The sequence below is a fragment of the Lynx canadensis genome, chromosome D2 (genome assembly GCF_007474595.2).
Source record: "Lynx canadensis isolate LIC74 chromosome D2, mLynCan4.pri.v2, whole genome shotgun sequence".
Lineage (NCBI taxonomy): Eukaryota > Metazoa > Chordata > Mammalia > Carnivora > Felidae > Lynx > Lynx canadensis.
In genome coordinates this window covers 46716646-46744119 of record NC_044313.2, presented here as the reverse complement: position 1 = coordinate 46744119, position 27474 = coordinate 46716646, and the positions used below count along the sequence as shown (strand labels likewise).

General features: G+C 43.8%; 1 protein-coding gene across 3 annotated transcripts in view; it reads left to right on the top strand.

The window, feature by feature from the left end:
• The first annotated feature begins 6013 nt into the window (after positions 1 to 6013).
• Positions 6014 to 27474, top strand: part of NRG3 (neuregulin 3) — a 1071332-nt gene continuing 1049871 nt past the window's right edge. For all 3 annotated transcript variants that reach the window (XM_030335295.1, XM_030335293.1, XM_030335294.1), the window contains exon 1: positions 6014 to 6860. In XM_030335295.1, the coding sequence (XP_030191155.1) occupies positions 6014 to 6860 (847 nt within the window). The remainder of the gene's footprint in view (positions 6861 to 27474) is intronic.

Sequence of the window (27474 nt, the reverse complement as noted above, 5' to 3'; positions counted from 1 at the left end):
AGAAGAGATTGTGGGGGAAAAATAACTCTAAATTCATACTTTCATCTTAATATTCTGTCAGATAAAGCAAGAAGTTAGGCCCATGCTGAGCACATCAAGCTATTGTGACCCAAGGTCTCAGGGGCTTGGTGCCAAGGCTGTCTGTCCTCAGGTGTCTGTCTGTGGAACAGCTTATGAGAAAGTCCCTATAGTGCAGACATGAGGTAAACCAGTGGAGAATTGTGGAAAATTATCTGATTGTTTTCTCTCTCTATAGGTTATGAAAATTTCATCCCCAAATCTAAGGAAGCAGAATGTAAATTTCTAGAAAGCACAGGTGAGATGAAGCCAAAGTATTATTTATACAAACACGAACTCACAGCCAACTCTTCCTGAATGTAGCTGTATTAGGTTTCTTACAGATAATGAAGTTTGAGACACAGATATTTTCTTCCTCCATTATAAAAAAGCATTTCAGGGAGTTGGCTTTCTACACTGCATGTCTTCTACACTTGCAGCTTAACTTAACCTGATCTGGGAGTAGTGAGAGGCATGTGAACTGCCAAATGAAATCTTTTTTGGAGTCCGAAGATGGGAAGAGAGAGAACAGGAATCCACCACCTTTTGTTTCTGAACAGGCTGAGAAGGCATTTTCTTGGATCTTTCCAAGGCCCCACGTTGCCCATGGCTGTTGCTTGATCAATGAATTGTCAAAGCAAACTTCCATCCACCAGTCTTCCAATTTTAGATCTTATAAAGTGATTTCAAAAGAATAGAGTTGTACAGTGAAATGGTCTAAGAAAAATCCACCTATACCAATATTTGGGGAAAAATACTAGGGCTAAAAGGGCAAACATTGATGAAGGATCGTAAACTAGATAAGACAAACATTAATGGCAACTTTGAGTGCAAGAGTAATGTTCCATGTTGGTACCCCAAAATATAGGCAGTTTGGATTTAGTGCAAAAAAAAAATATATATATATATATATATATATATATATATATATATATATATAAAGTAAACATCTCACTATGACACTATGACACTCAGATCCTTCAACACTAAGTTTCTAATTCATTTTCTACTTCTGCTTCTCCTCTATGGTCACTCTACATTCCAACTGGACTCAACACCATATGGTGGCTTCATGCATTCTTGGCATGGCAGATGCTTAAACTGCCCTCTGCTGCCACTCTCCACTTTCACCATCTTGACTTGTGATTCCTGTGGTTGGTGTGCCTATCCCAATCCAGTGAAGCCCGGCCAAACATGAGGAGCCCCATGCTGAACCCTCCAGCAGACTCCTCTCACCATATCAGTAGGCTCCTCTTGCTTTGAACTCAGAGCACAGGTTCTGCCAAAGAAATCTTCACAAAAATCCTCCCTTGATCTACAATGTGTTGCGCCATCTCCCCCGTTCTTAGTTAACCTGTTTTGAAATGTTGGCATGGTCCTCTGGAAACTCCCACTGAAATTTCACATCTATTTTATCTTAGTGCCTCATTCAACACTTCGAATTTCACACCCTGGTATTCAGTGTTTCCTGATTTGTGAGAGTGCAGTTAGGTGACCTTCTAAATACCTTAACTCTGAACGTGGATACAATCATCTTTTTGGACTAGGACAGAGTAGCAACTGGCATTCTCCCCCTTTACACTTTGTGTCTTGTGTGCTCTGTAGAATTCATGAATTTTAGTGTTTGTTTTATGATAACGGGATGTAATGCTCAAATCCTTGGAGTCAGGATGTTGTCAACAGGCACATCCACCTGGATGTGGTTTCTGAGAGACTACATAAGTCATGCATTTTGTTTGTTTATTGTCAGTCTCTCCCACTGAGATAGAAGTTCCGTGAACGTAGGGAGCTTTTGTTATCTGCTGTATATTCCATGGCTGCCACCTAGTTAGTGAAAGGTTTATATAGTTAATGATCTAAGAACAAAGGGTGAAAATATGGGAAGGCGGATTGTTGGCTTTTATAATAATGTATACTCTCTGCAGGCTGGGTCAGTAAGTGGTGTCTTCTCTAGAGAAGACTGCTAGATCCGGATGACTGTTGGGCTGGGACACTTTGGGAGATGACACAGTGGGGGTGTTTGGCCACCAAGTTCATGTCCAGCCTTGTGGTTCTGAAGATAGGCCTTTCCCAAAGACTTTACAGTGGAGGGAACCCAAGATGATGATAATGTGCCATGAATGAAGACAACTAATTAAAGTTGGAGTATGAAAGATAAGGAGTCAGAGATGGCACTGACACTCCCAGCTTCAGTAATTTAGTGCCACTGAAAGGGAAAAACGAAGTTCAGCACAAATGCTGGTTTGTGGGCAAACTTGAAGCAACGGTCATCAATCCTGAGTTTAATGGATTAGTGGGATCACACAGGAGACATCCAGAAGGTGATTATATTCAGGCAGATATGGAGCTCAGGAGAGGCTGAGGTATGTCATGCCTATTTATGAGAAAAATCCACACCCCTCTCTATAGGAAGGTATCTGAAAATGATGCTTTCTTATTTCTAATTTTTTTTAATGTTTACTAAAAACATTAGAGGCAGAATGCGAGAAAGACTGTGAGAGACAGAGTGTGAGCCGGGGAGAGGCAGAGAGAAAGGGAGACACAGAATCTGAAGCAGGCTCCAGGCTCTGAGCTGTCAGCACAGAGCCTGACGCGGGGCTCGAACTCACAAACTGTGAGATCCTGACCTGAGGCGGAGTCGGCTGCTCAGCTGATTGAGCCACCCAGGCGCCCCTGAAAATGATGCTTGAGAGACACCACAGGTGAATAGATCATTTAGTTACACAATTTCATATAATTATATAGAATGTAGGTATCAGAGTTTCATTTCACAAGTGAGAAAACAGGAGCCCAGAGTGACTTTATTGCTTCTCAGGGCCAGAGGTCTGACTTGAATCCCTGTCCTCAGTCTGAGTGTGAAGCTCTTTTCTCCAGTGTTCTGCTTCAGAGAACTGCGAGTCACTGGAACAGGACTCCTCCTTACCATAGGACAGACTAGCTGGTTGCCTATTGGCAGAGTGCCCACTATTTGCCCTTGACTCAGGTGTGGACACACCCCCTCCCCAATTCCAGTTCCAGGGCTTACCACCTGCTACCAGGAAGCCTCACAATAAAATTGCAAGTTAAGGAGGACTACATCTGTCAAACTTTCTTGAGTGGGCTGGTACAACGTACTCCCAGGTACAAGGCCATCATAGCACTGGGCTCCCCCCTTCCCTCCACCCAGTGATGATGTTCACTGTGAGAGGAGCTAATGGGTAGTCAAGTGCAATGGCTTGGGATCTGGGAGAAAATGAGCTCAACAGGGAACCATGAATAAGTTGTTAAAGCTAAGTGGAAATGAGAAGCAGAGGGAATTTGTAGAGGCGGCTGAAGAAGGCATTAGGGAGCACCGAGACAACACAGGGTGAATGCAGTGAGTTTCCGGAAAGCATCTATCCAGCTGCAGCATTACAGCACCCCTTTTTGTACACTGCACAAAGAAGGGAGTGGTTACTGGAATGCTGGGGGAGCCAGTGTGCTAGGAGCGTTTTCTGGAAAAGTAATTTCCTGTCTCATATAGCTGACAACAGCACCGGCTATACTTTCACAACGTTTCGTGTGAAAGCTAAGTTTTATTTGCTATATGGGAAAGGCTGGCCAATAGCTGCCCAGCACCCACAGAAGGTAGACATTGGGTCAGTTTTTCACTTAACAAGACTGTGCCTTGCATTGGAAAGCTGAAGGAATACAGATTCAAGGGTTGTGATATATATTTTTTTCACTTGCAATTTTTGGAACCATAATTCAGCACTACTGGATTAGGGCACGTTCTAGCAAACTGAAACTCAAAAGCTTTCCTATGGGGAAAGTCTCAATGTTGTGAGAGAGGTGACAGCTGCATTACTGCCATCGAAAATAATTTATTAACCGCGTCTGTGCAAAATACTCTGGTAGGCACCAAATCCCGGGGGGTGGTTCCCGTTTCAATGCATCCTCTGCTCTCTGCAGTCTTTTCCGTGTACTGTACGGCTCTCCACCTGCGAATAAAATGGATACCTTGAAAACTTCATCTTTGTGGAGGCTGTATCGGAACACGAGAACGCTGGTTCCAGCATCGGCGCCAATCCTACACAGCTGGGGAGGTGTATCAGGAGACTGCCATCCTCAACTTCTCATTCTCGGAGCTTGTAAATAAAAACATCTTTCCAGTTTCCACTTTAGACCAGGAAATCCGGGGAGCGTTGACAAGCAAGGTTTTGCATCATCAGCATAAAGCACGCTGAGGCTGGCTCTCTATCCCTTCCTTTCTTTCCCTTCCAGTCCCCCGGTTCCCCCAGGCAGGTCCCATACTGCACCTGAGATACAGGTACACAGGCGCCTCGCCACCCAAGGTAAGGAACCCGCAACACAATTTTGGGTATCGACCCAAATCCTTCTAAATTTTACCTCTCACAGTCAGTTGCCATGTGACGTGTGTGCGTGTGCTTTCGGCTACATTTAAAGACCATACTTTGTTTTCTACGGTAAGTTGTCCTAAATCGGCTTGGAGACATCTGCCAGGTCTAACCGCGCAAAGGTCGTCTGCTTCACCAGCATCTCTCAGAGGAACTCGGAGGAAAGGTGGCTCTCCATCCAGCAGCACCCGCCATCAGGCTGGGGAGTGCAGACAACCTCCCACGCGCTCGGGCCCAGCTCCCTCGCCCCACAGCGTCAGTCTGACCCCATCGGATCCGTTCCGGAGACGGGCTCACGATCGGTCGGGAGGTGTTTTTGCCACACACTTCCAAGTGGGGGTTTGCTAGGATCATTTATTTCTCTCGTGCACATTAAGAAACCACCATTAGGTGTTGGTGGGAGGCGCCACTCTGCCTGAAGCCCAGCCCGTCCGCGGCGGCTCGGCGCACACCGCACCCGCCCGGCTGCCAGAGCTCGCCTGGAGCCACCTCCGGCCGGAGGTCCGCGTCGTCCGGGATCCCCGACGCGGTCTCCGGCTTCACCTCCGCAAGCGTGACCCGGCAGCGGCGCCGGGGACCGATTTCGAATCCTCTGCGGCTCGCGCGCGGGTCTCCCTCTGCGGCGGGTCCGACAGCACCCGCCGCGGACGCCCCGAACGCCCCAGGCCCCGGGCTCGCGGCGGCGACGGCGCAGCTCGCTGGAGTTTGACTTGCGGGCGGCGGCGCGGAGCCGCGGGCGGCGGCGGGAGCGAGGCGAGCCCGGCCGCTCGCCCTCCGCGCTGCGCTCGGATTGGTCTCTCCCAGAGAGTGCTGGCCGAGGGTTGGCTGCGGGCCGGCTGAAGAACAGGTGCACCTTGCCGCCCGGGCTCGCGGAGCAGCCGCCGAAAAACTCGGCGCGCCGGGCCGGGCGAGCGGCGGCGGCGGCGGCGGCGGCGGCGGCCAGGACAGCCCCCTGTGTCGGAATGCGGCTTTCCGGCGCCTGGCATCCCGCGGCCGGCCGGCTCGGCCCCTGAAGGCGGCCGAGGCCCAGCGGCGGCGCGGGCGGGCGCCCCGGGGAGCGGGCCGGGCGCGGCGCCCCGAGGATGCCGGCGCGGCTGGGGCGCAGGCAGGCGGCGGGCAGCGGCGGCAGCAGCAGCAGCAACAGCAGCAGCAGCGGCGGCGGCGGCGGCGGCGGCAGTAGCAGCAGCGGCAGCGGCAGCAGCAACAGCAACAGCAACAGCAGGCGCGGGGCCCCGGCGCGCAGGAGGCCGCTTGGCGGGCTGCAGAGGCGCCCAGCCGCTCCCTGACCGGCCGGCGGCGCCGGGGGCCCGTCTCGCCCCTCTTCCACGCTCCTCGCCGCCCCCTCCCCGGCCCGCGTCCCCTCCCCCGCTCCTCTCCTCCCCGCCCGCCGCCCGCCTCTCGGGGGGAGGGGCGTGGGGGCAGGGAGCCGATTTGCATGCGGCCGCCGCGGCCGCTGCCTGCGCCCGAGCCCGCCGCCGCCGCCGCCGCCGCCGCCGGAGCCCGCGCCCGCGCCCGGCCCGCGCGGCCCCATGCCTCTGGCGCGGCCCTCGGGGGGGCGAAGGTGAAGACCGGCTCCTAGGATGAGTGAAGGTGCGGCCGCTGCCTCGCCACCTGGAGCCGCTTCGGCAGCCGCCGCCTCGGCCGAGGAGGGCACCGCGGCGGCTGCGGCGGCGGCAGCGGCGGGCGGGGGCCCGGACGGCGGCGGCGAAGGGGCGGCCGAGCCCCCCCGGGAGTTACGCTGTAGCGACTGCATCGTGTGGAACCGGCAGCAGACGTGGCTGTGCGTGGTGCCTCTGTTCATCGGCTTCATCGGCCTGGGGCTCAGCCTCATGCTCCTCAAATGGATCGTGGTGGGCTCCGTCAAGGAATACGTGCCCACCGACCTGGTGGACTCCAAGGGGATGGGCCAGGACCCCTTCTTCCTCTCCAAGCCCAGCTCGTTCCCCAAGGCCATGGAGACCACCACCACGACCACTTCCACTGCGTCCCCCGCCACCCCCTCCGCCGGCGGCGCCGCCTCTTCCAGGACGCCCAACCGGATTAGCACCCGCCTGACGACCATCACGCGGGCGCCCACTCGCTTTCCCGGACACCGGGTGCCCATCCGGGCCAGCCCGCGCTCCACCACCGCACGGAACACTGCGGCCCCCCCGACGGTCCTGTCCACTACGGCCCCATTCTTCAGTAGCAGCACGCCGGGCTCCCGACCCCCGGTGCCAGGAACCCCCAGCACCCAGGCAATGCCCTCCTGGCCCACTGCGGCATACGCTACCTCCTCCTACCTTCATGATTCCACTCCGTCCTGGACCCTGTCTCCCTTTCAGGATGCGGCCACCCCCTCCTCCTCCTCCTCCTCCTCCTCCTCCTCCTCGTCTTCCTCCTCCTCTGCCACCACCGCGCCAGAAACGAGCACCAGCCCCAAATTTCGTAAGTGTACACCTGGTCTGAACTCTGATTTACTACTGAGTTTCCGTTTTGCCCTCCTGCTGTCTTTGCTCCCCGCCGCCTGTCTTCTAGCATCCTCCACCCTTCATCCTATTTCAGGTTTGGAGCAGTGAATGAGATAGTTAAAACTGGCCACAAGGGAGGAGAAAGGTGCAGGTCTTTTCAGGGTCAGTGTTGGGGGGGGAGGTGGAGGTGGGGGGGGGGGCGCGCTAGGAAGCGGAGGGAGGTTGTCAAGCTCCACCCGGCCTACTTCAGCGGGTCCCAGATGAGAACAGATCTCTTCAAAGGGTTAACGCGAGGGCGATCTCTGCTCACTGCAGACCTGCTGGTGAGCTCCCGGATCCGGCTCCTATTGAGAGCTGGGGCGGGAGGGTGGGCCTTCCCAAAAGCACTGAGCCCTTTCCCTGCCCGTAGGAAGGCGAGAAAGAAAAGCACATGCAAATTGACCGACGCTAAACCACAAAGGGAAGTTGTGTCCATGTGGGTGGGTGGGTGTGTGTGGATGGGGGGGGGGTGATATTTGATGGAAATGTCGATAGAACGAACCTGTAGGACTACTAGCCGCCCTGACCCGGGCAGGGACCAGGAAGGGTTAATTAGAAGCCATTGGGGGAGGTAGGGAAAGGAGGCGATCCATGGCGGAGGGCTAAACCGATCCCACTCTGCCCATGGCCATTGCAAGGTGTAGAGATTGATTCTTTGGCCTCCCAGAGTGAGTTAAGTAGGGGGAAATGGGAAGGGAGCCCTGCGGAGCTACCGCCTCTAGGGTCCTGACGGAGGAGGAGTTTTTTCAGCGCTGTAAAGCATTTGCTTTTGTTCGTTTCCCAGAGGTGGGGTGTGAACCTCATCTCCCCTCCCTCTGTGCCAGAAAAATATAGGGAATGGGATAGTTCTCTGCACTCCAGGGGAGAACGTCCAGCCCTTTTGAAACCGGTCACTCTGTGAATGTGGCCTCTTCAACCAGGGGCGATTGCTGCCCATACTGGCCAGTTTACCTCAAGAGTGATGGATCCCTATTTATTCGTATAGATGCTGTATCTCTTCTCTGTATCTTTTCAAATGTTTTGTGTGACTAATTGACCTCCCACCCCATCCCCCACCTTGCTCTTATTCTAAGGAAATTTTAGAAAGCTTTTCAGTCTGACTGTTGATTAGGATACGGGAAACAGTTTGCAACCTGTGAAGGTTATTTAGGACAAACCCCCAGCCTGCCAGTTCAAGTTCTGTGCAAGCCCGTTCTTCAAAAACTGCCTGGCTATACTCTCTTTCCATCATATTTCTGTTTTGAGCTATAACATCTGGAGAGGAAAGGAAGAGGGCTCATCATTTTCTCTTCAGCAGAAATACCTGGGATGCTTTCAGTCATCTGGAAGTTCATTTTCCTGACCTGTGCTCTCACCCTGGGTGTTATTTAACACTTGAAACTTTTACAGCAAGGATTTAGTGTGTTTGTGGATAAGGTCCAAGAGAAAAATTCCTTAATATCCGTACTCTGGGGGAAAAAATAAGCTAAAGATAAATTGGGAGTCAGGGAGAAGAGGGGAAGGAGGGGATCTGCCACAAACCAGAATGGCAGTCAAACCTGCTGCTTCCCTCTCCTTTGGCTGAAGCAATCATTTTTGAGAGCTTGTTTCCCAAGGAGGTGTTTGGAGGCTTCTCTCAGGAAATCTAGCTTGAGTTTTGTGGAGCATAAAGGATGTGCAAGTGTATCTGTGAACATACTCAGTGGTTTGAAAATATATACGTGTGTATCCGGAAGACCTCGGCTTTTTATCTTTCGGTGCAGTTGGTACGGATAATGGAGTGTGGGTGTACTTCCCAACTGTGGATGTGTGTGTGTATGTGGTGTGCCGGTGGGGGGGGGGAGTCTTGCACCTGGGAGGGGGGGATATTTCATGTTCTTCCTCAATTGATTTCCTTGCATCCCATTCCGGAGGTCTTTAAAGAAAAGGCCAAGGTAATTATTTCTACCCCTCCATGCTCCTTTTCTACATTTTGTAGAAGGGAATGGCAGCCTGTTTAATAAGTAATGATTATTGACAAGGCTCTCAGCCCCAAGGAAAAGGGAGGGGGTGGAGAATCTGTAAATGGTGTCAGTGTTCGCTTAGACATATAAGCAGTGTTTGTTTTATGTGTATCTGAGGTCCAGCTCTTGGCTCTTTTTAAACCTTCAATAAGGAGTTGAATTAAGGGATAAAACACAAGTATGCAAATCCAATAGAAACTGACCTGGTTTGCATATATCAACAAGGGAAATTTTAATGAAAGAAAGATTATGTTGTTTCCGTTAAGGATGAATTTAACTAGATAGGTTTTTATGGTAATTTAAAGAAAAGGACAGTTTATTTTATTTTATTTTTTGGTCCAAGATTGTAAGATGATTAACAAAAGGATATAAGGATTTTTTGAGGGATTATTAGCACTGCTACTGTGGGCTGAAGAATGGCCTGAATATCTTGCATTTTATTTTTCATTTGTTTTGATTATGTTACTAAAGTTCCCAGGAGAGAAATTCCCCTCTTTCCTACTTTCCTGCCTTTAGACTTCAGTAGATTTTTGGGGTTTTTTTCCTTCCTTCCTTCCTTCCTTCCTTCCTTCCTTCCTTCCTTCCTTCCCTCTCTCCCTCCCTCCCTTCCTCCCTCCCTGCTTTTTCCTTTTGTTTTAGTGAAAGTCATGAATTGTGTTGTAGCACCTGAGGACAGCTAAGGACAGGGCTCTGGTTTTTCAAGACTAAGTCACAAATTCTTTAATGGCCAGGGTCCTTGCTCTTGAATTGAACATCTCAGGGCTTACAGAATGAATATCTCTGTGTTCCTGTTAGGTCAGTCAGTAGGATTCTGTCTGTAAAGGCAACACAGATCTTTGGAGGAAAAAAGCCTGGTTCACTTTAGAATCAACACATTTGCTGATGAGTAGTAGGCAAAACAAAAGCTGTTTTTGTTATGGGGCAGGCTCAGTTTAGAAGACTCTAATTTTCTGTAGGATCAAAGATGAAGAAAGATTGAACTTAAAACACAGAGGGAGAGGAAGGGCTTGAAGTTGACTAGTCTCTTGTTCCCCTCCAACTTTTAGACCATGAGCTGGACCAGAACTTTGTTCAGTGTTACTGGGGTCTCTTGGGTTCCCGGTTGGTTGTCCGGGATTTGCTTTAGGTTCAGATGTTTTAGAAACAAATATTTTAAATGTATTGCCACTAGATTATTTCATCAAAACATCCTTGAAGCATTTTACCTCTGAAAGTTTTGATTAGTTCACAGATTTTTCAAGCTGAAAGGAGATTTACTACAGACAGTAGAACAGTGATTTTGACTAGTGTACAAACAGCCTTTTAACAGCACATTGAATTCTATTTTTAGACCTGAAACTTATATGTAGAATGTTGTCAATACAAGTCTGGATTGTTATTTTACTCAGCAGAAAGCACTGTTTTCACAGTTAAAAGTCCAGAGTCATTGGCTAAATTCAAATACAAAGAACCACTTTTAATTGGTTAGTTTTTGGATCCTGTTTGGAAGGTGTATAGTATTTACAGTAAGTAAGATCACAAATCTCAAATAGTGTAGTTAGTGAAGAGATAAATGTAAAATGTATCCTAGATGTGTAAACATGCTATGCGGGTAATTTTAATATAACCAAGTCTGTTTAAGTAAAACTTTACCTAATCATACCTGTTGTAATTTTGAAGACTGCCATTGATAACAGAGTATCTTCCTGACTGTTCTTTTAGAAACATTTAGTCTTTCAGTAAGAGTACTCTTAGTTGTTTTGTAGCAGCCTTAGGTATAATTTGTTTAAATGAAGTTACTCCTACGTATTGTCTTTTGTACACATGAATTGAATCCTTCAGAGGAACTCCAACAGAGCAGGTGTGGGCCCCAGTCATGTGCAGTAGCCAATGTGAGAGGATTAGGAGCTCGAGGTCAGTATTTCTTATGAAATCCAATTGAGAACTTTTTTAGGAGCACGTGCTGCAACCTGAGTATGCTTTGATTTCGTTGGCCTTAATATAAGATTATGAGACTTTTCTGCTTTAATCAGTTACACTGTATGTTTTGCCCTTTGGACAACTTATGTTGTGCTTCATCATCCTCACACACACAAGAAACACAGGGCAGGGGCAGGTGTGGGCATAGAACTGGCAAAGCTCTTTCTAGAGCCATTTTTGGTTTGGTCTTAAGACAGGGTGGTTTAAGCCTTCCTCCTCAGTTCCCCATGACTGAGATAAGGGGTTGGGAATGCTGTTACTAATTGAAAGTACCTTTAGCAGGGTTGATGGGTGAATCCAGCCACCTTTTGTATTTGTGCTATGTTTCCTGGATAGCCTTTTTTGAACACGGTGTTGAACCACAAACTCATCGGAAAGGGAAAAACCTCAGCAGATAAACGATAGAAGCTGGTTTGTGGGGACTTCTCTCTGTTACTAAAGAAACCACCTTTCTAAATCCAAGCTGGGCCAGGAGCAAGAGTACTGGGGCAGAGTGTGAACACAGTGCCGTCCTGGGAGGTCTGGCATGCAGATGAACAGGACCTCTCTTCCCTTGGGAATACTTCCCCCAGCTCTTCCTCCTCTCCACACCACAATGAGAAGGAGGCAGATTTTCAGCTTGCTTCTTTTGTAGAAATTCTTTCCTCATAGCCTCTGGTATCCAGTGCCAAGCATATCTTGATATTCTATCTGGGATGTTGAAAATGGAACATGAAAGTTGGCCCTGAAATATATAAGAACAAGGGAAGAGCCATAAATCTAAGTCTGTAAAAGGCATTTGAATTGCTTGTAAATAGAACGGAAATTCATTTTTCTCCCTTTGAGTCTGTTTTTATCATTAGACTTTTGTGTTGGGTGAGGCAGAGCCATACTGGGTTGACAAATACCACTGAGACATTTTGAGATCCCAGAAGTTTTTCTTGTCTATACTCAGAAAAGCATTTCCTCCCGAACCATATACATATTGAAAGGGCCAGGGAATACCCTTGTTTAAAATCTTGTTATATCTGGATGAAAACATACCAAAGTAGGTGTTTTGTATTTGTGTAATTATTAATGGAAGTTTTAGGATAGATTCTTAGTTTGATTTTCCATCTTTGCCACTGTTTCATTAGGACTTCTCTTATTCCTGTTGAATAATGGCTCTTTTGAAGATTCCTTACAGACTTCTGATTTTTTTTAATCCCTTTATTTCTTAGATTATAGTATAAACAGTAGTCTTTAAAATTTTTCTTTGGTATTCTTAACATCTCCGGGTCATTTCAAGTTGTTATAGAAGTCAGCCTTCCAGGTAAGATGATGTTAGATTAAGTTGATGTAGAAAGTTAAGAAAAGAAGTCTACTCATTTATGCAGTTGAGTTAGTAAACTGTCTTGGTGCGTTATTTATTTATTTATTTATTTATTTATAGTTTATTTTGAGAGAAAGAGTGTGAGTGGGGGATGGGCAGAGAGAGTGAGAAAGCAAGAGAAGGAGAGAGAATCCCAAACAGACTCTGAAGTGTCATCACAGAACCCAGTGCAGGGCTTGAACTCACAAACTGTGAGATCAATACCTGAGCCCAAGTCAGATGCTCAACTGACTGAGCCACCCAGGCGCCCTTTGTGCTTTATTTTTTAAATGTAGAAAAAATATTAAGGATTCCAAAAACTCAGCTGAAGCCTCATGGCCATTTATTGTTCCACAAAAATTGGTATACAAATCATACAAATTTTGACTTGTATGTGGAATCGCTTGTTGTGTGATTCCACAAAACAATGGTACAGTTGAACATGATGACATCATGTTATTTATTGAACATCAGTTTGGGGCATCACAATGCTGGTAGTTAATTGGTTAATTTAAGAAGTCTAGAAAAGTAATAGTTTAAGAAGCAGAGAGTTAAAATAAAGCTTTCTCACATATGTTGATCTAGGGGCAGAGCTTTTTCTTGAAGATGTGTCGATAAGTTTGAGCGTTAGCATCTGTTTCTTTTCCTTGCTTTTCTTTTCTTTTTTTCATAAACTGTACCTCTAATTACCTCTTTCTTCTTTGAAGACACTGGTGGAGGAATTTGAACCAGATTGTGTATGGGCATTATACTATTTTCCTTGCCCTGGGTATCTTTTCTAGTCTTCTTGCCCATGCAATTCAAATAACTTTTATTTTATTTTATTTTTTTGCAAACAACTCACCATTTGGAGTTTCTACAAAGCATTCAACTATGTTTCAATAGAAACTAGAGTTCTGTTTCATTTCCACAATCATATGTCAGTGGCTTCCAACAAATTTAAGTCAATTGCGTAATTACAGTAAGAGCTACTGGCGTAAACAGGTTTGTTGCCCCGGCTGCCCCAAAAGTTGGTCACAGAGGTGTGTGTGCTTCTTGGAGCTTCCCTGGTGGCCTTTTCCACCAGACAGGAGGGCCCAACAGGGTTCATCTCGCTGGATGGGTGGTGACAGTCAGCTGGCTAAGTGGAGCTAGGTTAAGAAAGTGACTACTTTTCAAGATTTTTGTGACGGTGACAAAGATTTGAATTAACAAAACAAAAACAAAAGCAAAACCCATAGCCTTAAATCTACTGATAAGTCTGCAACCTCAAAGAACCATTGTTCTCTGAACCTTAACTTCCTTTACTGGGATAATGAGGGTCATGATAATTACCTGCCTCGTATACCACTTGTAAAAGGGTATGTAAGCTGCAAAACGCTCTACTGTTTATATGTCCAGAGAAATGGGAAGTGGATAGACTGGGTATTTTCCTCCAAGAACACATCAGGCTGTTGAATTCAGTTGAGATATTGGAGCTAGTTTGCTACCTAGCTTGAGGGATATTTTATCACAATGAGAGATTATTGTTCTTGTATGCCCTTGGATCTTTCTGTATTCCTCTCGGATACCCTGGCACACACAGTAGAATATGGTGTGGAAATCTACCTCAAATCACCTTGGAAATTTTGTTTATTCCACAAACTGGAGCCCACCATTTCTCACCCTTTGCTTGGTGTGCTTTTTTTAAACGCTTATTTTGGACATGCATTTATCAAAGAGAGGAACTGAAGTTTGGGAGGTGGGATATGAGTGAGATTGTTGGGTTATCTGGAAACCTGAAATCCACAGAAATCTTTAGGTTTCTTGATGAAAGAAAAAATGCCCTATGCCTCTCTTTGTTTCCATTCCCACACTGTCTTGTTGTCATTGAGTCTTTGGAGTTTGGAGAGAACTTCAGTAAAAACAGGCGATCTCTGCATTGCATTCTGTTCCCCTCTTTTCTTAGAAGTTACTGTGAATTAAGAGCCAGAGGATTGATAGGTTGCTCGGATCCATCAAAGAGCTCTTTTAGATGTATACCTTTGCACTTTGGGGAACTTTACTGTTAGCATTTTGAAAACATCTGGTCCTGTATTTGTTGGAAACGTAATCCTCAATTATATTTCAAAGTTTACTTTTTTGTTACAAGCTTTTATTTTTCAAGACAGGTTGGTGCATGTAAGTAAATCATAGGTTTTGCCATTCCCAGGCATAAAAAGAGACGAGTCAGAAACTAGCCTGCAAACTGAATTGAGAATTAAGTTTAATAATAGAAGTTTAGCAGCTTCCAGTGATAAGATTTTCTCTTCTTAGAAGTGATAGTGCGTATCATGGATACAATGTAGCCTAAAAGAGCATTAGGAAAATAAATAAGATCATCTGAATGTGTGCAGCTATTTTAGCATGAGTACATTAGAGCCAGAGTTAATAGAATTTTTATGCTAAATGTTTGATAAGAATTCCTGAACATATTGGCCTGCCTCTTATGATACACATCCCATGACTACATGTGATCGTAGTCATGATCTTCCTATGAATTGCCAGTGAGTTAGAACTTTACTAAGAGAAAAATCCCAGTCTTATCATCGTTTTAGGATCAGGCTCTGTTGGTTTCCGTGCCATGATTTTTGCTTGTAGAAGTGCAGAAGAATTCTTCACAGAAGCTCAGTCTTGGAATGGGCTTGAGAATTCAGCAAATAACAATGAGAGCTGCTATTTGTGGAATTTTACTGTGTGCCAGGAGAGCGAGCACTTTACATATTTATTTATTGCCCTATTTATTGTCTTATTTATTGATTGAATCAAGGACTCAAAGACAATCATCTCGGCCAGTGGCCTAGGTATGATTATCTCACTCATGCAGGTACTTGAACCTGGCCTAGAGTGGTTCTGTTAATTTGCGAAGGACCTGCTAAGTGGCATAGTTTGAAGGATCAGGAAGACCGAATGATATTCTTTTACAGGTAATCTCTCCCTACCCCAAATCCTAATCCATTAGTAAGAATGTGTCCATGTCTGTGTACATGGCTTCTTTCAAGCCCTTAGCTCAGGGACAGTGGCATTTGCCTTCGTAAACTCCACAAATGACATATTTGCTCTATATCTGTTTTTTTTTTTTTTTTTGCAACTTTTTTTTTTTTTTTATGTTTATTCATCTTTGAGAGAGAGCATGAGTGGGGAGGGGGCAGAGAGAGGGACAGAGGATCTGAAGCGGGCTCTGAGCTGACAGCAGAGAGCCGGATGCAGGGCTCCAACTCACGAACCGTGAGATCCTGACCTGAGTGGAAGTCAGATGCTCAACCAACTGAGCCACCCAGGTGTCCCAAAGGGAGCCTTCTAAACCGGAGAAATTGTCCTGGTTTTCAGTCCAAGGAGAAATTTAGGGGATGTTTCAACAAAAGCTAAAGAATGTGTTCTCTAAACTTGTATTCCTCGATCTTCTCTTTTGTCCTGTGGCTGCTTGTTGGTGATTCAGTAGACCAATGATAAGGAACAGCTACAGACTTTATTTCTCTGCTTCCTAATATCCAGCCAAAATAGTCTTCTCTGACCATTCCAAACTTGCTCTTCATTATGGTAGTTACTGCATCATATGCTGAGACTGACCAATGGAAATGTATCAGGGAACATTTGGATTCATAGCCTTGTGGTCCTACAGACTGAACTACCAACCCTAACAGATAAATATCGGGTGTTGTACCATGTAGTGTCTCCTGCAGAGCATCTGAATTCCCTCTTGGAACTATACTCCAGGATACCCACCCTTGACTTTTTAGCCAGTACTCGAAAGAAGAGTAACATTGGTGAGACTCTGATAGTCTGCCAGGAACACCCCATGCTGGACTCCAGTCACTGCTTACTTCTTTGACATTTCTGTCTAGCAAGGATCTCTAAGGAAAAGAACATTCTGTTGGTTAAAGTGAAAGATGATTGGGATTTCTATTTCTGCAAACTTACGAAAAGAAAACAGGAATTGGTCAAATCCCAAGATTGGTTTATTACAGTCTTTGAATAGTCATGCTGAAGGATAGGAATACTGTAATGTGAGGGAACCTGCCTTGTCAAAATCCCCATCAGACTATGAATGAATCATGTAGCCTGAGAATGACAGCTGTACTCATCAAGAAGAGGGGAAGTGAGATTGCTTTTCCAAATTGATAAACAAAAGGTTTTTTGGCATGATGGCAACATCTAGACTCCAGGAATGAAAAAGTAAAAATGGAGTGCAGAAATGTTTATATTATACACTATCTTGACTGAATTCTACTTAACTGACTTTTCTGTATGGGATTCTATTTCTGGATTGAAAAACTCACCAATGCCCCTTTCATGTTGAACAGCCCCAGTTCATTGGGTGTCAGCCTTCACCAAATGAGAGGTGTGTTTACCAAGTCTTAGTTGTATCTAAATCTATTTATGCTTGTTGTTCTTGTTACTGTAATGAGGTAATGTATTCCAACAGGATGCAAACCCATGAATTAATTGTGGTTTCTGTGAGAACTAAGTTGTTTACTTTGGATATACTCCTTAAAGATAAGTCACTTTAAAAACAATGCTTGTTGGAGAAGTTGTGGGCAAGTTTAAGGTAGAATATACTTACATATCCATGAGAAAGCTGCACTTGGATTGTTTCACATGTGGCTTTATGTTTTCATTCCATAATAAATAAACTCAAATGGAAACATTGCAGTGTGTAAGTTGGGTGTGGTTTTTCACAAGAAAGGTAACAGAAATTTAGTGAAAAGCCTTAAATTCTATAGCCAAATATTTGGCAAGTGAATGCAAATTTATATGGTTTAGGTTAAAATGAAATAAATTATAAATAAAGTAAATTTTACTTTGGCCATGTGATAGATTCACAAAACTATTAAATTGTATTTTTAATAATTTAAAATATACTGGAAAGTGTTTAGTATAAATTGTCTAAAACTTTGGATAGAAAATTATATAAAGTTCCAATTATATTAAGCTATGCAGATTAATAGATGGGTTTAATGTGTACAGTAACTATATTCAAAGGAAGTATACCACATTGTTAATGGTGGTGATTTCTGGATTGTGGAATGGGAATGCTGCTTAATTTCATTGTATTTTGCTGTATTTTCTGTCTTATTTAACGGTCACGAATTCTCTCTCTGGTTAGAAGTTATTAAACTTTTGGAAAAGTAGAGAATACGTTCCATGAATCAGTTCAATTATTGGTCTTGGTTCTGTAAAGTTTTGTTTTCTTTTCAGTCCAAGTATTTGTGTCTTGATTGGTGGTGTCAGCATTAAAGTGTTGGCTGAGTTGCATTCCTGCTGTGAAATGCACATGCGTGGACATATAAATGCATTTCATTTGCTCATGGGAAATAATGCCTTATTGAAGGCAGAGTATCTTACCTTGAGCTTTTGATTATTAACCTTGACCTTATAAGTATGAAGAAGATGGAGGTTTAATGAGTTACTTAATGGCTCTTGCAGCCTGCAGATGTTGGGCAGTCTTTGGTAGTGTATCTTGGGATGGACATAGGCAGTAGAAGTCAATCAGTTGTGTATATGTATAGACCGGTTATCTGGTCTATTTTAAGGATCACATGAAAGCAGAATACAAAGGCTAGTTTGAAATGGTTGGTCTTAGAAGGAAGGCTGAGGTCAAATGAGAACAGGTGGGATGACCAGTTCAAACATTTTCTAGATGCTGTAAACCTCTCACAGAATCATAAGATACTTACTCTACTAATGTTAGGTGGTTCCACTACAGATAGATAAATTCCATAGGCCGATGGACAGTAGTGACTTGTAGAGAACATAAATCTTTGGTGATGAATTGTGCTCAAAATCTTTTAGGCTAGCTCACAAATACATTGGTGAACGGAAAGAGTCAGAACAAAAGTAGGACTCTGTTAATATAATGTTGAATGTTAGAGGTCAAGGTAGTGAGTCTCTTGGGGAAGTGGCAGGTAGTGAATGGAGAGGCCCATGATATGAGGCTTTAAGATAATGATAATTATCTGCTTCTTGATCTGGGTGTTAATTACATGGGTGAGTTCTGTTGGTCAAAATTCATCAAGCTCTATATATCAATACAAACTTAAAAATAGAAGAGAAATCTTTCAGATCATTCCTTTGGAGTTCAGTTCATGCTACCAGGGTGGTGGCCTGCGTGTGTAGATTTTTCCAGTGGATCATAATGCTGTGTTTGTTGTTCATGCCACACAGTCTAACAGGTGCAAAGAGGGTCTTTCTGGCTTTAGCAGCTTCCTTTTGTTCTCGGGATCCTGGCTTAGTGAGACTCCGTGCAAGATACCCACATTCTTTTTCAATTTAAGGCTTTCTGAGTGGGTACTTGTGTTTTTTTTTTTATTTTTATTTTTTTACATTTTATTTATTTTTGATAGACAGAGCACAAGTGGGGGAGGGGCAGAGAGAGACAGAGATACAGAATCTGAAGCAAGCTCCAGGCTCCGAGCTGTCAGCACAGAGCCTGACGTGGGGCTCGAACTCAAAAACCGTGAGATCATGACCTGAGCCAAAGTCGATGCTTAACCGACTAAGCCATGCAGGTGCCCCACTTGTGTTTATACTAAATAAGATTTTCTTTCACCCATATCAGGAGTGTTTCTGATGCAGCATGAGCTACCACACTTTTCACACATCTTACACATCTTACACGTATCTTACATACATCTCACACTTTGCTTACAAGTAGAACCATACTTGTATCCTAATAGTGATTGTATCACAGTTCTGCAGCATTCGAGTGCACGATCCATAAGAAAGATAATTCATTGTCTACATTTATGGTTTTGTTGGGAGGACCAGAACAGATGTACCAGAGAATGGTCAAGTGCCAAAGTGTATGATTCCGACTGAAAAGTGTATTAGGCCATTTCAGGAAGTAGTGATGAAAGCAGACATAAGTGATTTCAGTGGAGAATTTGTTTAGGCAGAGAAGTGGAGAAATGGGGCCAAGGGGGAATTAACAAAGTTAGAAGTGTGCATGCACCCCTTTGTGTGGAAGCCAGTGAGGGGTCTGGCCTGATGGGCAGAGAGGGTCTGTCTTGGAATTAGTGAGGCAGCATCATCTTTTCCTTGGGACGAGGCCTGATTAAGGAGGGAGGGTTTGAGAGGACATGGCTAGGCTGCTATGGGAAACAACAGTCAGGGTTGGTGCAAGCAAGGGGCACAATATCTGGTATTTTCAGAAGATGCAAGGTCTCCAGGACGACTTGGAGGGAGAAGCAAGCAGCAAGTTGTGAAGGTTCTCCAAGGCTAATTTGTCCCAAAGCATGCATTTATTTATTTATTTATTTATTTATTTATTTATTTATTAAAAAAAATTTTTTTTTTCAACGTTTATTTATTTTTGGGACAGAGAGAGACAGAGCATGAACGGGGGAGGGGCAGAGAGAGAGGGAGACACAGAATCTGAAACAGGCTCCAGGCTCTGAGCCATCAGCCCAGAGCCTGACGCGGGGCTCGAACTCACGGACTGCGAGATCGTGACCTGGCGGAAGTCGGACGCTCAACCGACTGTGCCACCCAGGCGCCCCTGTCCCAAAGCATTTAAAGATATGGTCTGTGATTTGTGCTGAATATATTTAAGTAGGGACTTCCTTCCAGCACCTCTTCAGAGTGCTGCAAAGAGGAAAAGAATGGGTGTGTTTAAAAATGTTTAGTTTTTTTTTTTTTTGCATAGTCATATCAACACAGATTTAACCTCAAAATAGTAGCTTTCGAATATCTAAAAATTTGCAAGATACAAGGAGAATAGCCAGCAGAAACTCTTGATTTTACTTAAAAAGTGACTGCCTTGAGAATTTTCAGAGGCAAAAAGTACTTTATGAATTGATCGCCACATCACCCCTGTGAGGTCCTCTTTCCAGAAGCTACTCTCAACACCTTTTTGGATTGAATGCTGACATCCCATGGCAATTAAAAGGCAATGGCACTGTTGATCTCATCACACGGTGGGGAAAGAGGGAGGGGAGGCACTGCTGCTTCGAGATGGTTCTGAGGATGGCTCTGTGTAAGATGAGGCTCTCCCTTGGCCTGCCGGAGCCCCTGTCCTAGACAAGAACTACATCCCTTCTTCTACGTATCCAACAGCTAAAATTATTGTGCTGCCTGCCTTTGTTTAGTATAAAGAACCTTCCGATGAGAATCACATTCATCACTCTTGCCAGCTTACTTGGTTGTTCATTGTTACCAGATAGAGGGGCTATAACACCATTGTAAGCATGAATGTTACATTAGTATTAATAGCCCACATCGTCTCTCCTTCTCTGTTTTTCACTGATCGGATAATTTTCACTGATGTCAACCTTTATAAGAAACCAGCTGACATATACTAGTGTTATTTACTTGCCTTACTTTCAGTTTATCTTTTTTCTTTTTTTTTTTTGACTTAGATAAAGGTGCCTTTTGCAGTTATTTGTTTGGGTCTTTGTGTATTTGATCAGAAGATATCTTTGAAAGGAAAGCAGCATAGCTGTAGATGGGATCTTAACAAAGTCAGTATCAAATCTGTGTTTCCCCTTCACTTGGTTTTGTGAGCTTCTGAGTGACCTTCTGTGGTACCACACTGGTGCTCATCTTTCATCATGAGCAGCTCTGAGTAATTTATGATAAATAATGAAATGCCGTTTCCTACAATGCACTGCAAATGGCTGAGTGTTGTAAAAGTCTAAAGAGCTCTATTACTTCTAAATGACTAGATAACACAAAAATGTTAACCCTAAAGAAAAAAGGTCCAGTAAAACATGCTGTTTACGAAGCAGTCTTCCTGCCTGATACCTTCTGTAGGCTCTCAGCACTGAACTCCACAGGGTCTGGGCTGGCGTCTGAACAGTTCTCTTCTAGAATGGCGAGGAGACGTTTATGCCTTTTGGCTAGTTGGAGTGGCTAGGAGCAGAAGTGGTTCAGCTATGTGGAGTAGGGGAAGGGAGAAACTTGCAAAATTTGTTTTCACTTTGAAACCCTTAATTTTTGGGGCGCCTGGGTGGCTCAGTCGGTTAAGCATCCGACTTCAGCTCAGGTCACGATCTCAAGGTCTGTGGGTTTCAGCCCTGCATTGGGCTCTGTGCTGACAGCTCAGAGCCTGGAGCCTGTTTCGGATTCTGTGTCTCCCTCTCTCTCTGACCCTCCCCCATTCATGCTGTCTCTCTGTCTCAAAAATAAATAAATGTTAAAAAAAAATTAAAAAAAAAAAGAAAACCTTAATTTTTTAAAATGGTGCTACCAACGGTAAGGCCCCTGCATAACAGCAGATGCTTGCTTTGGGCACTGATGTTGAAAAGATACTGAACAAGCACAATACATTTTCATCGGAACAAAGCTTTATGGATGGCTGACACTTTTTCAAAATTAACCCTTCTCATGATGTTTGCATTGTGTCACTTAATCCACATATATAACAACACCTATCAAACATATTATCTAATTTGCAACTCTCAGCTCCCTTGTACTCTATAATGCATTAGTGCAATTGCTAAATGTTGTTCACAGTGAATACATGTGTTCTCATCCTGGGTGCCATAACATTGCTGCATATGTAAGTGTTAGGGTTTGAAGACCTTAACTGCCAGGTACAGAAAGTCTTTAGGTACTACACTCCCATTGTGAAAATTGAATTAAATTGCTGGGCAGTGATCCCTTTATACTGACAGGAGAGTCCCTTTGTGAGCAAGCTATAGAGAAGGGTGATCTTTGGCCACCAATACTTTTAAGCTCAAACACTTGGCTGAAATTTGCCACTGAATTTTCTCACATTTCCCCAGACATTATTACTTTGCCAAATGAAATCATCTGTTTCCTCTACTAGAACTGCTTTCTTTCCTCCAGATAGTAGCTACAAGGTAGGAAATGAATTGCATAAAAATAAATTACACATGCTACATTTTGGGAAGAGTACCCTTAGCTGTTCCATCAATTTCTTTTCACTGCTATGCCAGGAAGTCCACTTTAATCTTCAGCTATCAGTCATATGCAATCATTCTGGATCTTCCCAAAATGGAGGTGCATTTGTGCCAGGAAAATCAGGCTATTTGGATGTCCGAGAATATTTTTGCTTTTGATGAAGAAGGTTGGTTGCCATGTGCCAGGGGAGAGAGAGATTCAAAGAAGTACAGCTATTCCCAGAAGCTTGTTTGAAGAATGGACTGTGTGGCTCTGCTTCCAGACCATCCTACCATCCACCTAAGGTTCGGTGTGGGTAGCAGTGTGGCATTAGCAGTATACCCCACTTTTATAGCTAAGTAACGACTCTGAAGCCTCTGGATATCGTCCAGGCTTTTTTTTTTTTTTTTTTTTAAATCTCTGTATGCCCAGTCTACCACTTCCTCTCTGATCTCTGCCATTTTGCAAACTGTGAGCAGAAGAAGCTGAGGAACAGGAGGTGATTTCCATGGAGACAGAGAGAGGTGGGAGAATCTTACCTCAGGGAAGTTTATGTTCCTTGGCTCAATCTTGTTAATTGTTACATTTTTTTTTTCTTTGCTTCCAAAGAAAATTAAAAGTAGGGTAATTAGAAGAGTAGTTTTAAAAGGGAGAAAAGTAATTAAGGCCCAGTGGGAAGGCCACTGGACCTGGTTTGGGGATACAGGCCCTTTTCTGCCACTCAGTTGTTTGAGACCTCAGGGTAGACTATTCACTCAGTCTCTGAAATCACAGTTTCTTCTGTAAGTAAAGCTGTTGGACAAGACATTCGCTGAGTCTCTCTGTGGCACAGATTCCCTGAGGCCAAGTTCTTAATTTGAGATTAAAGTCTTAGTGGAATTTTTGAATTCCTAATTCTGCTGCCTACCGCCCCCCAACTCTCACTTTATCTCCCACCCCACCCTGTTTTTTTTTCATTAGTATACTTTTGGTGGGATATTTGGCGTTTCAGCATTTACTAATAGCAGTGTTTCAGTGTGCTACATAGGTTGGACTTGGTTATGTCCTTATGTCTGGCGAACTCTGCTTGTTAACAACTTAAAAAAAAAAAAAAAAGTCTTATCCTTCCCCTGACAGATGTAGAGCTGTAGGACGTTGTAGGCCAGTTATTGTGAAGTGTGGTGTGTGATGAAATATGTATATATATATATATATATATATATATATATATATATATATAATGAAATGTGTGTGTGTATATGTGTGTGTGTGTGTGTGTGTATATATATATATATATATATAATGAAATGTGTGCATTATTATACATATGAAAGTAAATGGATTCCAAAGACAGAGTTATGAGAAAGCTGGGAGGAATTACTGATAACACACAAAATATTTCATTTGGAAGTATAAATAAATTCATTCAGTTCTAGATGTAACCACAGTGCCTTTCTCCCTTAATTAAACAGAATTCCTACTTGCTGAAGTGTTACAAGAACAGAGGACTAAGAAATGGTATCTCTAAGGCACTATTTTACTTACTTACTTACTTATTTTATTTATGTTTATTTATTTTGAGAGAGAGCGCAAGCCAGTGCGAGTGAGCAGGGGAGAGGCAGAGAGAGAGGGAGACAGAGAATCCCAGGCAGGCTCACACTGTCAGCGCAGAGCCTGATGCAGGGCTCAAACCCACCAACCATGAGATCGTGACCTAAGCTGGAATCAAGAGTCAGATGCCTAACCGACTGAGCCACCAGGCACCCTGGCACTATTGTGTATCTTAATGTGCATTATTTCCTAGCATGTTGGTTCATATGAAGATTTTGATGTCAGAATGTGGTTCCATCCATTGGATTAGAACACAGCTCTGAGCCATAAGCCAGAGTGACATTTAACTCAAACTCAAGGTGGCTAGTGTAAATATTTCATCATTTTTTGCAGCACCTTTCTCTGTATTATTATATAGAACATGTTCACCATAGAAAATTGGAAAACATAAACAGTAAGGAAAATAAAGGCAATGTAGTTCTACCACCCAGAGATAATTACTGTTATCTTCCTCTTGAATATTAACCTAATTTTTTTGCTCTGTATGTATTTTTTTTACAAAAATGAAATTATACATACTCTAATAACTCTTTTAGCTATTCTTTTGCACTTTGTTAAAATATTTCTTAAAAAATTTTTTTTTATTTTTTAATTTTATTTTTTATTTTTTAAAATTTACATCCAAATGAGTTAGCATATAGTGCAGCAATGATTTCAGGAGTAGATTCCTTAATGCCCTTTACCCATTTAGCCCATCCCCCCTCCCACAACCCCTCCAGCAAGCCTCAGTTTGTTCTCCATATTTATGAGTCTCTTCTGTTTTGTCCCCCTCCCTGTTTTTATATTATTTTTGTTTCCCTTCCCTTATGTTCATCTGTTTTGTCTCTTAAAGTTCTCATATGAGTGAAGTCATATGATTTTTGTCTTTCTCTGACTGACTAATTTCACTTAGCATAACACCCTCAAGTTCCATCCATGTTGTTGCAAATGACAAGATTTCATTCTTTTTGATTGCCGAGTAATACTCCGTTGTATATATATACCATATCTTCTTTATCCTTTCATCCATCAATGGACATTTGCCCTCTTTCCATACTTTGGCTATTGTTGATAGTGCTGCTATAAACATGGGGGTGCATGTGTCCCTTCAAAACAGCACACCTGTATCCCATGGATAAATGCCTAAGTAGTGCAATTGCTGGGTCGTAGGGTAGTTCTATTTTTAGTTTTTTGAGGAACCTCCATACTGTTTTCCAGAGTGGCTGCACCAGCTTGCATTCCCACCAACAATGCAAAAGAGATCCTCTTTCTCCGCATCCTCGCCAGCATCTGTTGTTGCCTGAGTTGTTCATGTTAGCCATTCTGACAGGTGTGAGGTGGTATCTCATGGTGGTTTTGATTTGTATTTCCCTGATGATGAGTGATGTTGAGCATTTTTTCATGTGTCGGCTGGCCATCTGGATGTCTTCCTTGGAGAAGTGTCTATTCATGTCTTTTGCCCATTTCTTTGCTGGATTATTTGTTTTTTGGGTGTTGAGTTTGATAAGTTCTTTATAGATTTTGGATACTAACCCTTTATCTGATATGTCATTTGCAAATATCTTCTCCCATTCTGTCGGTTGCGGTTGCCTTTTAGTTTTGCTGATTGTTTCCATCACTGTGCAGAAGCTTTTTATTTTGATGAGGTCCCAGTAGTTCATTTTTGCTTTTGTTTCCCTTGCCTCTGGAGACGTGTTGAGTAAGAAGTTGCTGCGGCCAAGATCAAAGAGGTTTTTGCCTGCTTTCTCCTCAAGGATTTTGTTGGCTTCCCGTCTTACACTGAGGTCTTTCATCCATTTTGAGTTTATTTTTGTGTATGGTGTAAAAAAGTGGTCCAGGTTCATTCTTCTGCATGTTGCTGTCCAGTTTTCCCAGCCCCACTTGCTGAAGAGACTGTCTTTATTCCATTGGATATTCTTTCCTGCTTTGTCAAAGATTGGTTGGCCGTATGTTTGTCGGTCCATTTCTGGGTCCCTATTCTGTTCCATTGATCTGAGTGTCTGTTCTTGTGCCAGTACCATACTGTCTTGATGATTACAGCTTTGTAGTATAGCTTGAAGTCTGGAATTGTGATGCCTCCTGCTTTGGTTTTCTTTGTCAAGATTGCTTTGGCTATTTGGGGTCTTTTCTGGTGCCATACAAATTTTGGGATTATTTGTTCTAGTTCTGTGAAGAATGCTGGTGTTACTTTGATAGGGATTGCACTGAATATGTAGATTGCTTTGGGCAGTATCGATATTTTAACAATATTTGTTCTTCCTATCCAGGAGCATGGAATCTTTTTCCATTTTTTTGTGTCTTCTTCAATTTCTTTCATAAGCTTTCTATAGTTTTCAGTGTATAGATTTTTTACCTCTTTGGTTAGATTTATTCCTAGGTATTTTATGTTTTTTGTGCAACTGTAAATGGGATCGATTGCTTGATTTCTCTTTCTGTTACTTCATTGTTGGTGTATAGGAATGCATCCAATTTCTATGTTAAAATATTTGTGTCAGAATTCTTATGTCAGAATTCTGTGTCAGAATACTTAAACCCTACTTTTAATGGTGCTGTGCTGAAGTATATTGACACACTAAAATATTGAGCTTATCACCCAGTGAGAATTTAGTTTGCTCCGGTGTGATCATTATTAAATAAAATTCTGCCGTGCATGTCCACAGTGTGGAATGGAAATCTTTGACCAACATATGTACAAAAAAATTACATTTTTTATCCAAATTCCTAAATTCTCCTCTAGAATGACTGAGCAGTTCACATTCTTGGTGTAGTGTCAGATGCCCATTCTTTGCATACTGCCCACCCCATAGGCATTAACACCATGTGATTAACAACAAACCAGCCAACCAGGAAACCAACAAAAATGTTTTGCGAATCAGATAGTTTGAAAACAGTTATCTTCTTGGTGTTCTTTCCTGTACTTCTCTACCAGTGGGAGTGAACATTGGCATATAGTTACTGAGATGGAGTTTGTGGGAGAAGTTTGTCTTTCCTCTCTGCAATCATGGTACAGACAGATGCCTCTCTGCATCTTCCAGGACTTCATCACAGCCAGGCGTGCTGTGAGGAGGAGCTAAGGGCTACAAGTATGAATGCTGCCCAGTGTAATTTAGTAACAAGGTTTTTTATTTTGTGTGTGTGTGTGTGTGTGTGTTTTGTCTTACACCCAGAAATAGTGGCAGATGGAAGGTGGGTCATGGTCACAAAGGAGTTAGCAAATAAAGAATAAGGTGCAACTATGCTTGACTCAGTGACCTTAGGAGCTGGAACATCTTGGGTTGTTTGATGTCAGTAAAACCACAGTGCTAAAGGTTAACCTACACTTACAAAGCTGGTAAGATTCTACTAAAGAACACAAGCCTGGGGTGCCTGGGGCGCTTAGTCATTGAGTGTCTGACTCTTGATTTTGGCTCAGGCCATGATCCCAGGGTTGTGGGATCAAGCCCTGTGTTGGGCTCCGCACTGAGCATGGAGCCTGGTTGGGATTCTCCCCCCCCCCCCAAAAACAAAACAAAACAAAACAAACACAAGCCTGAACACACACACACATAGATCAAAAAATAGTAAGCATTCCTACAAGTTCGGAGAGCTTAAATTAACAACTTCCTCTGTGAGAATAGATGATGCCTGGGGGCTACCTCAACTCCTCTGTCTCTGCCCTTTCTTTCTAGAACCTTCTCAGTGTTCTGTTCAATAATGTTTCCTTCTCACTCTTCTGCTCTGTGGGGTGGATGTTGAGCTGGAGAGGAGGCTCAGCTTCCAGGGAAGAGCAGTGTAAGCTGGTCTGCACCTGGGCCCTGTGACAGCCACTGCCTCCAGCAGCCACAAGGCTACTGCTGTTCCCGGTAATAAGTGCCATGGAAACCCAGTGAGCT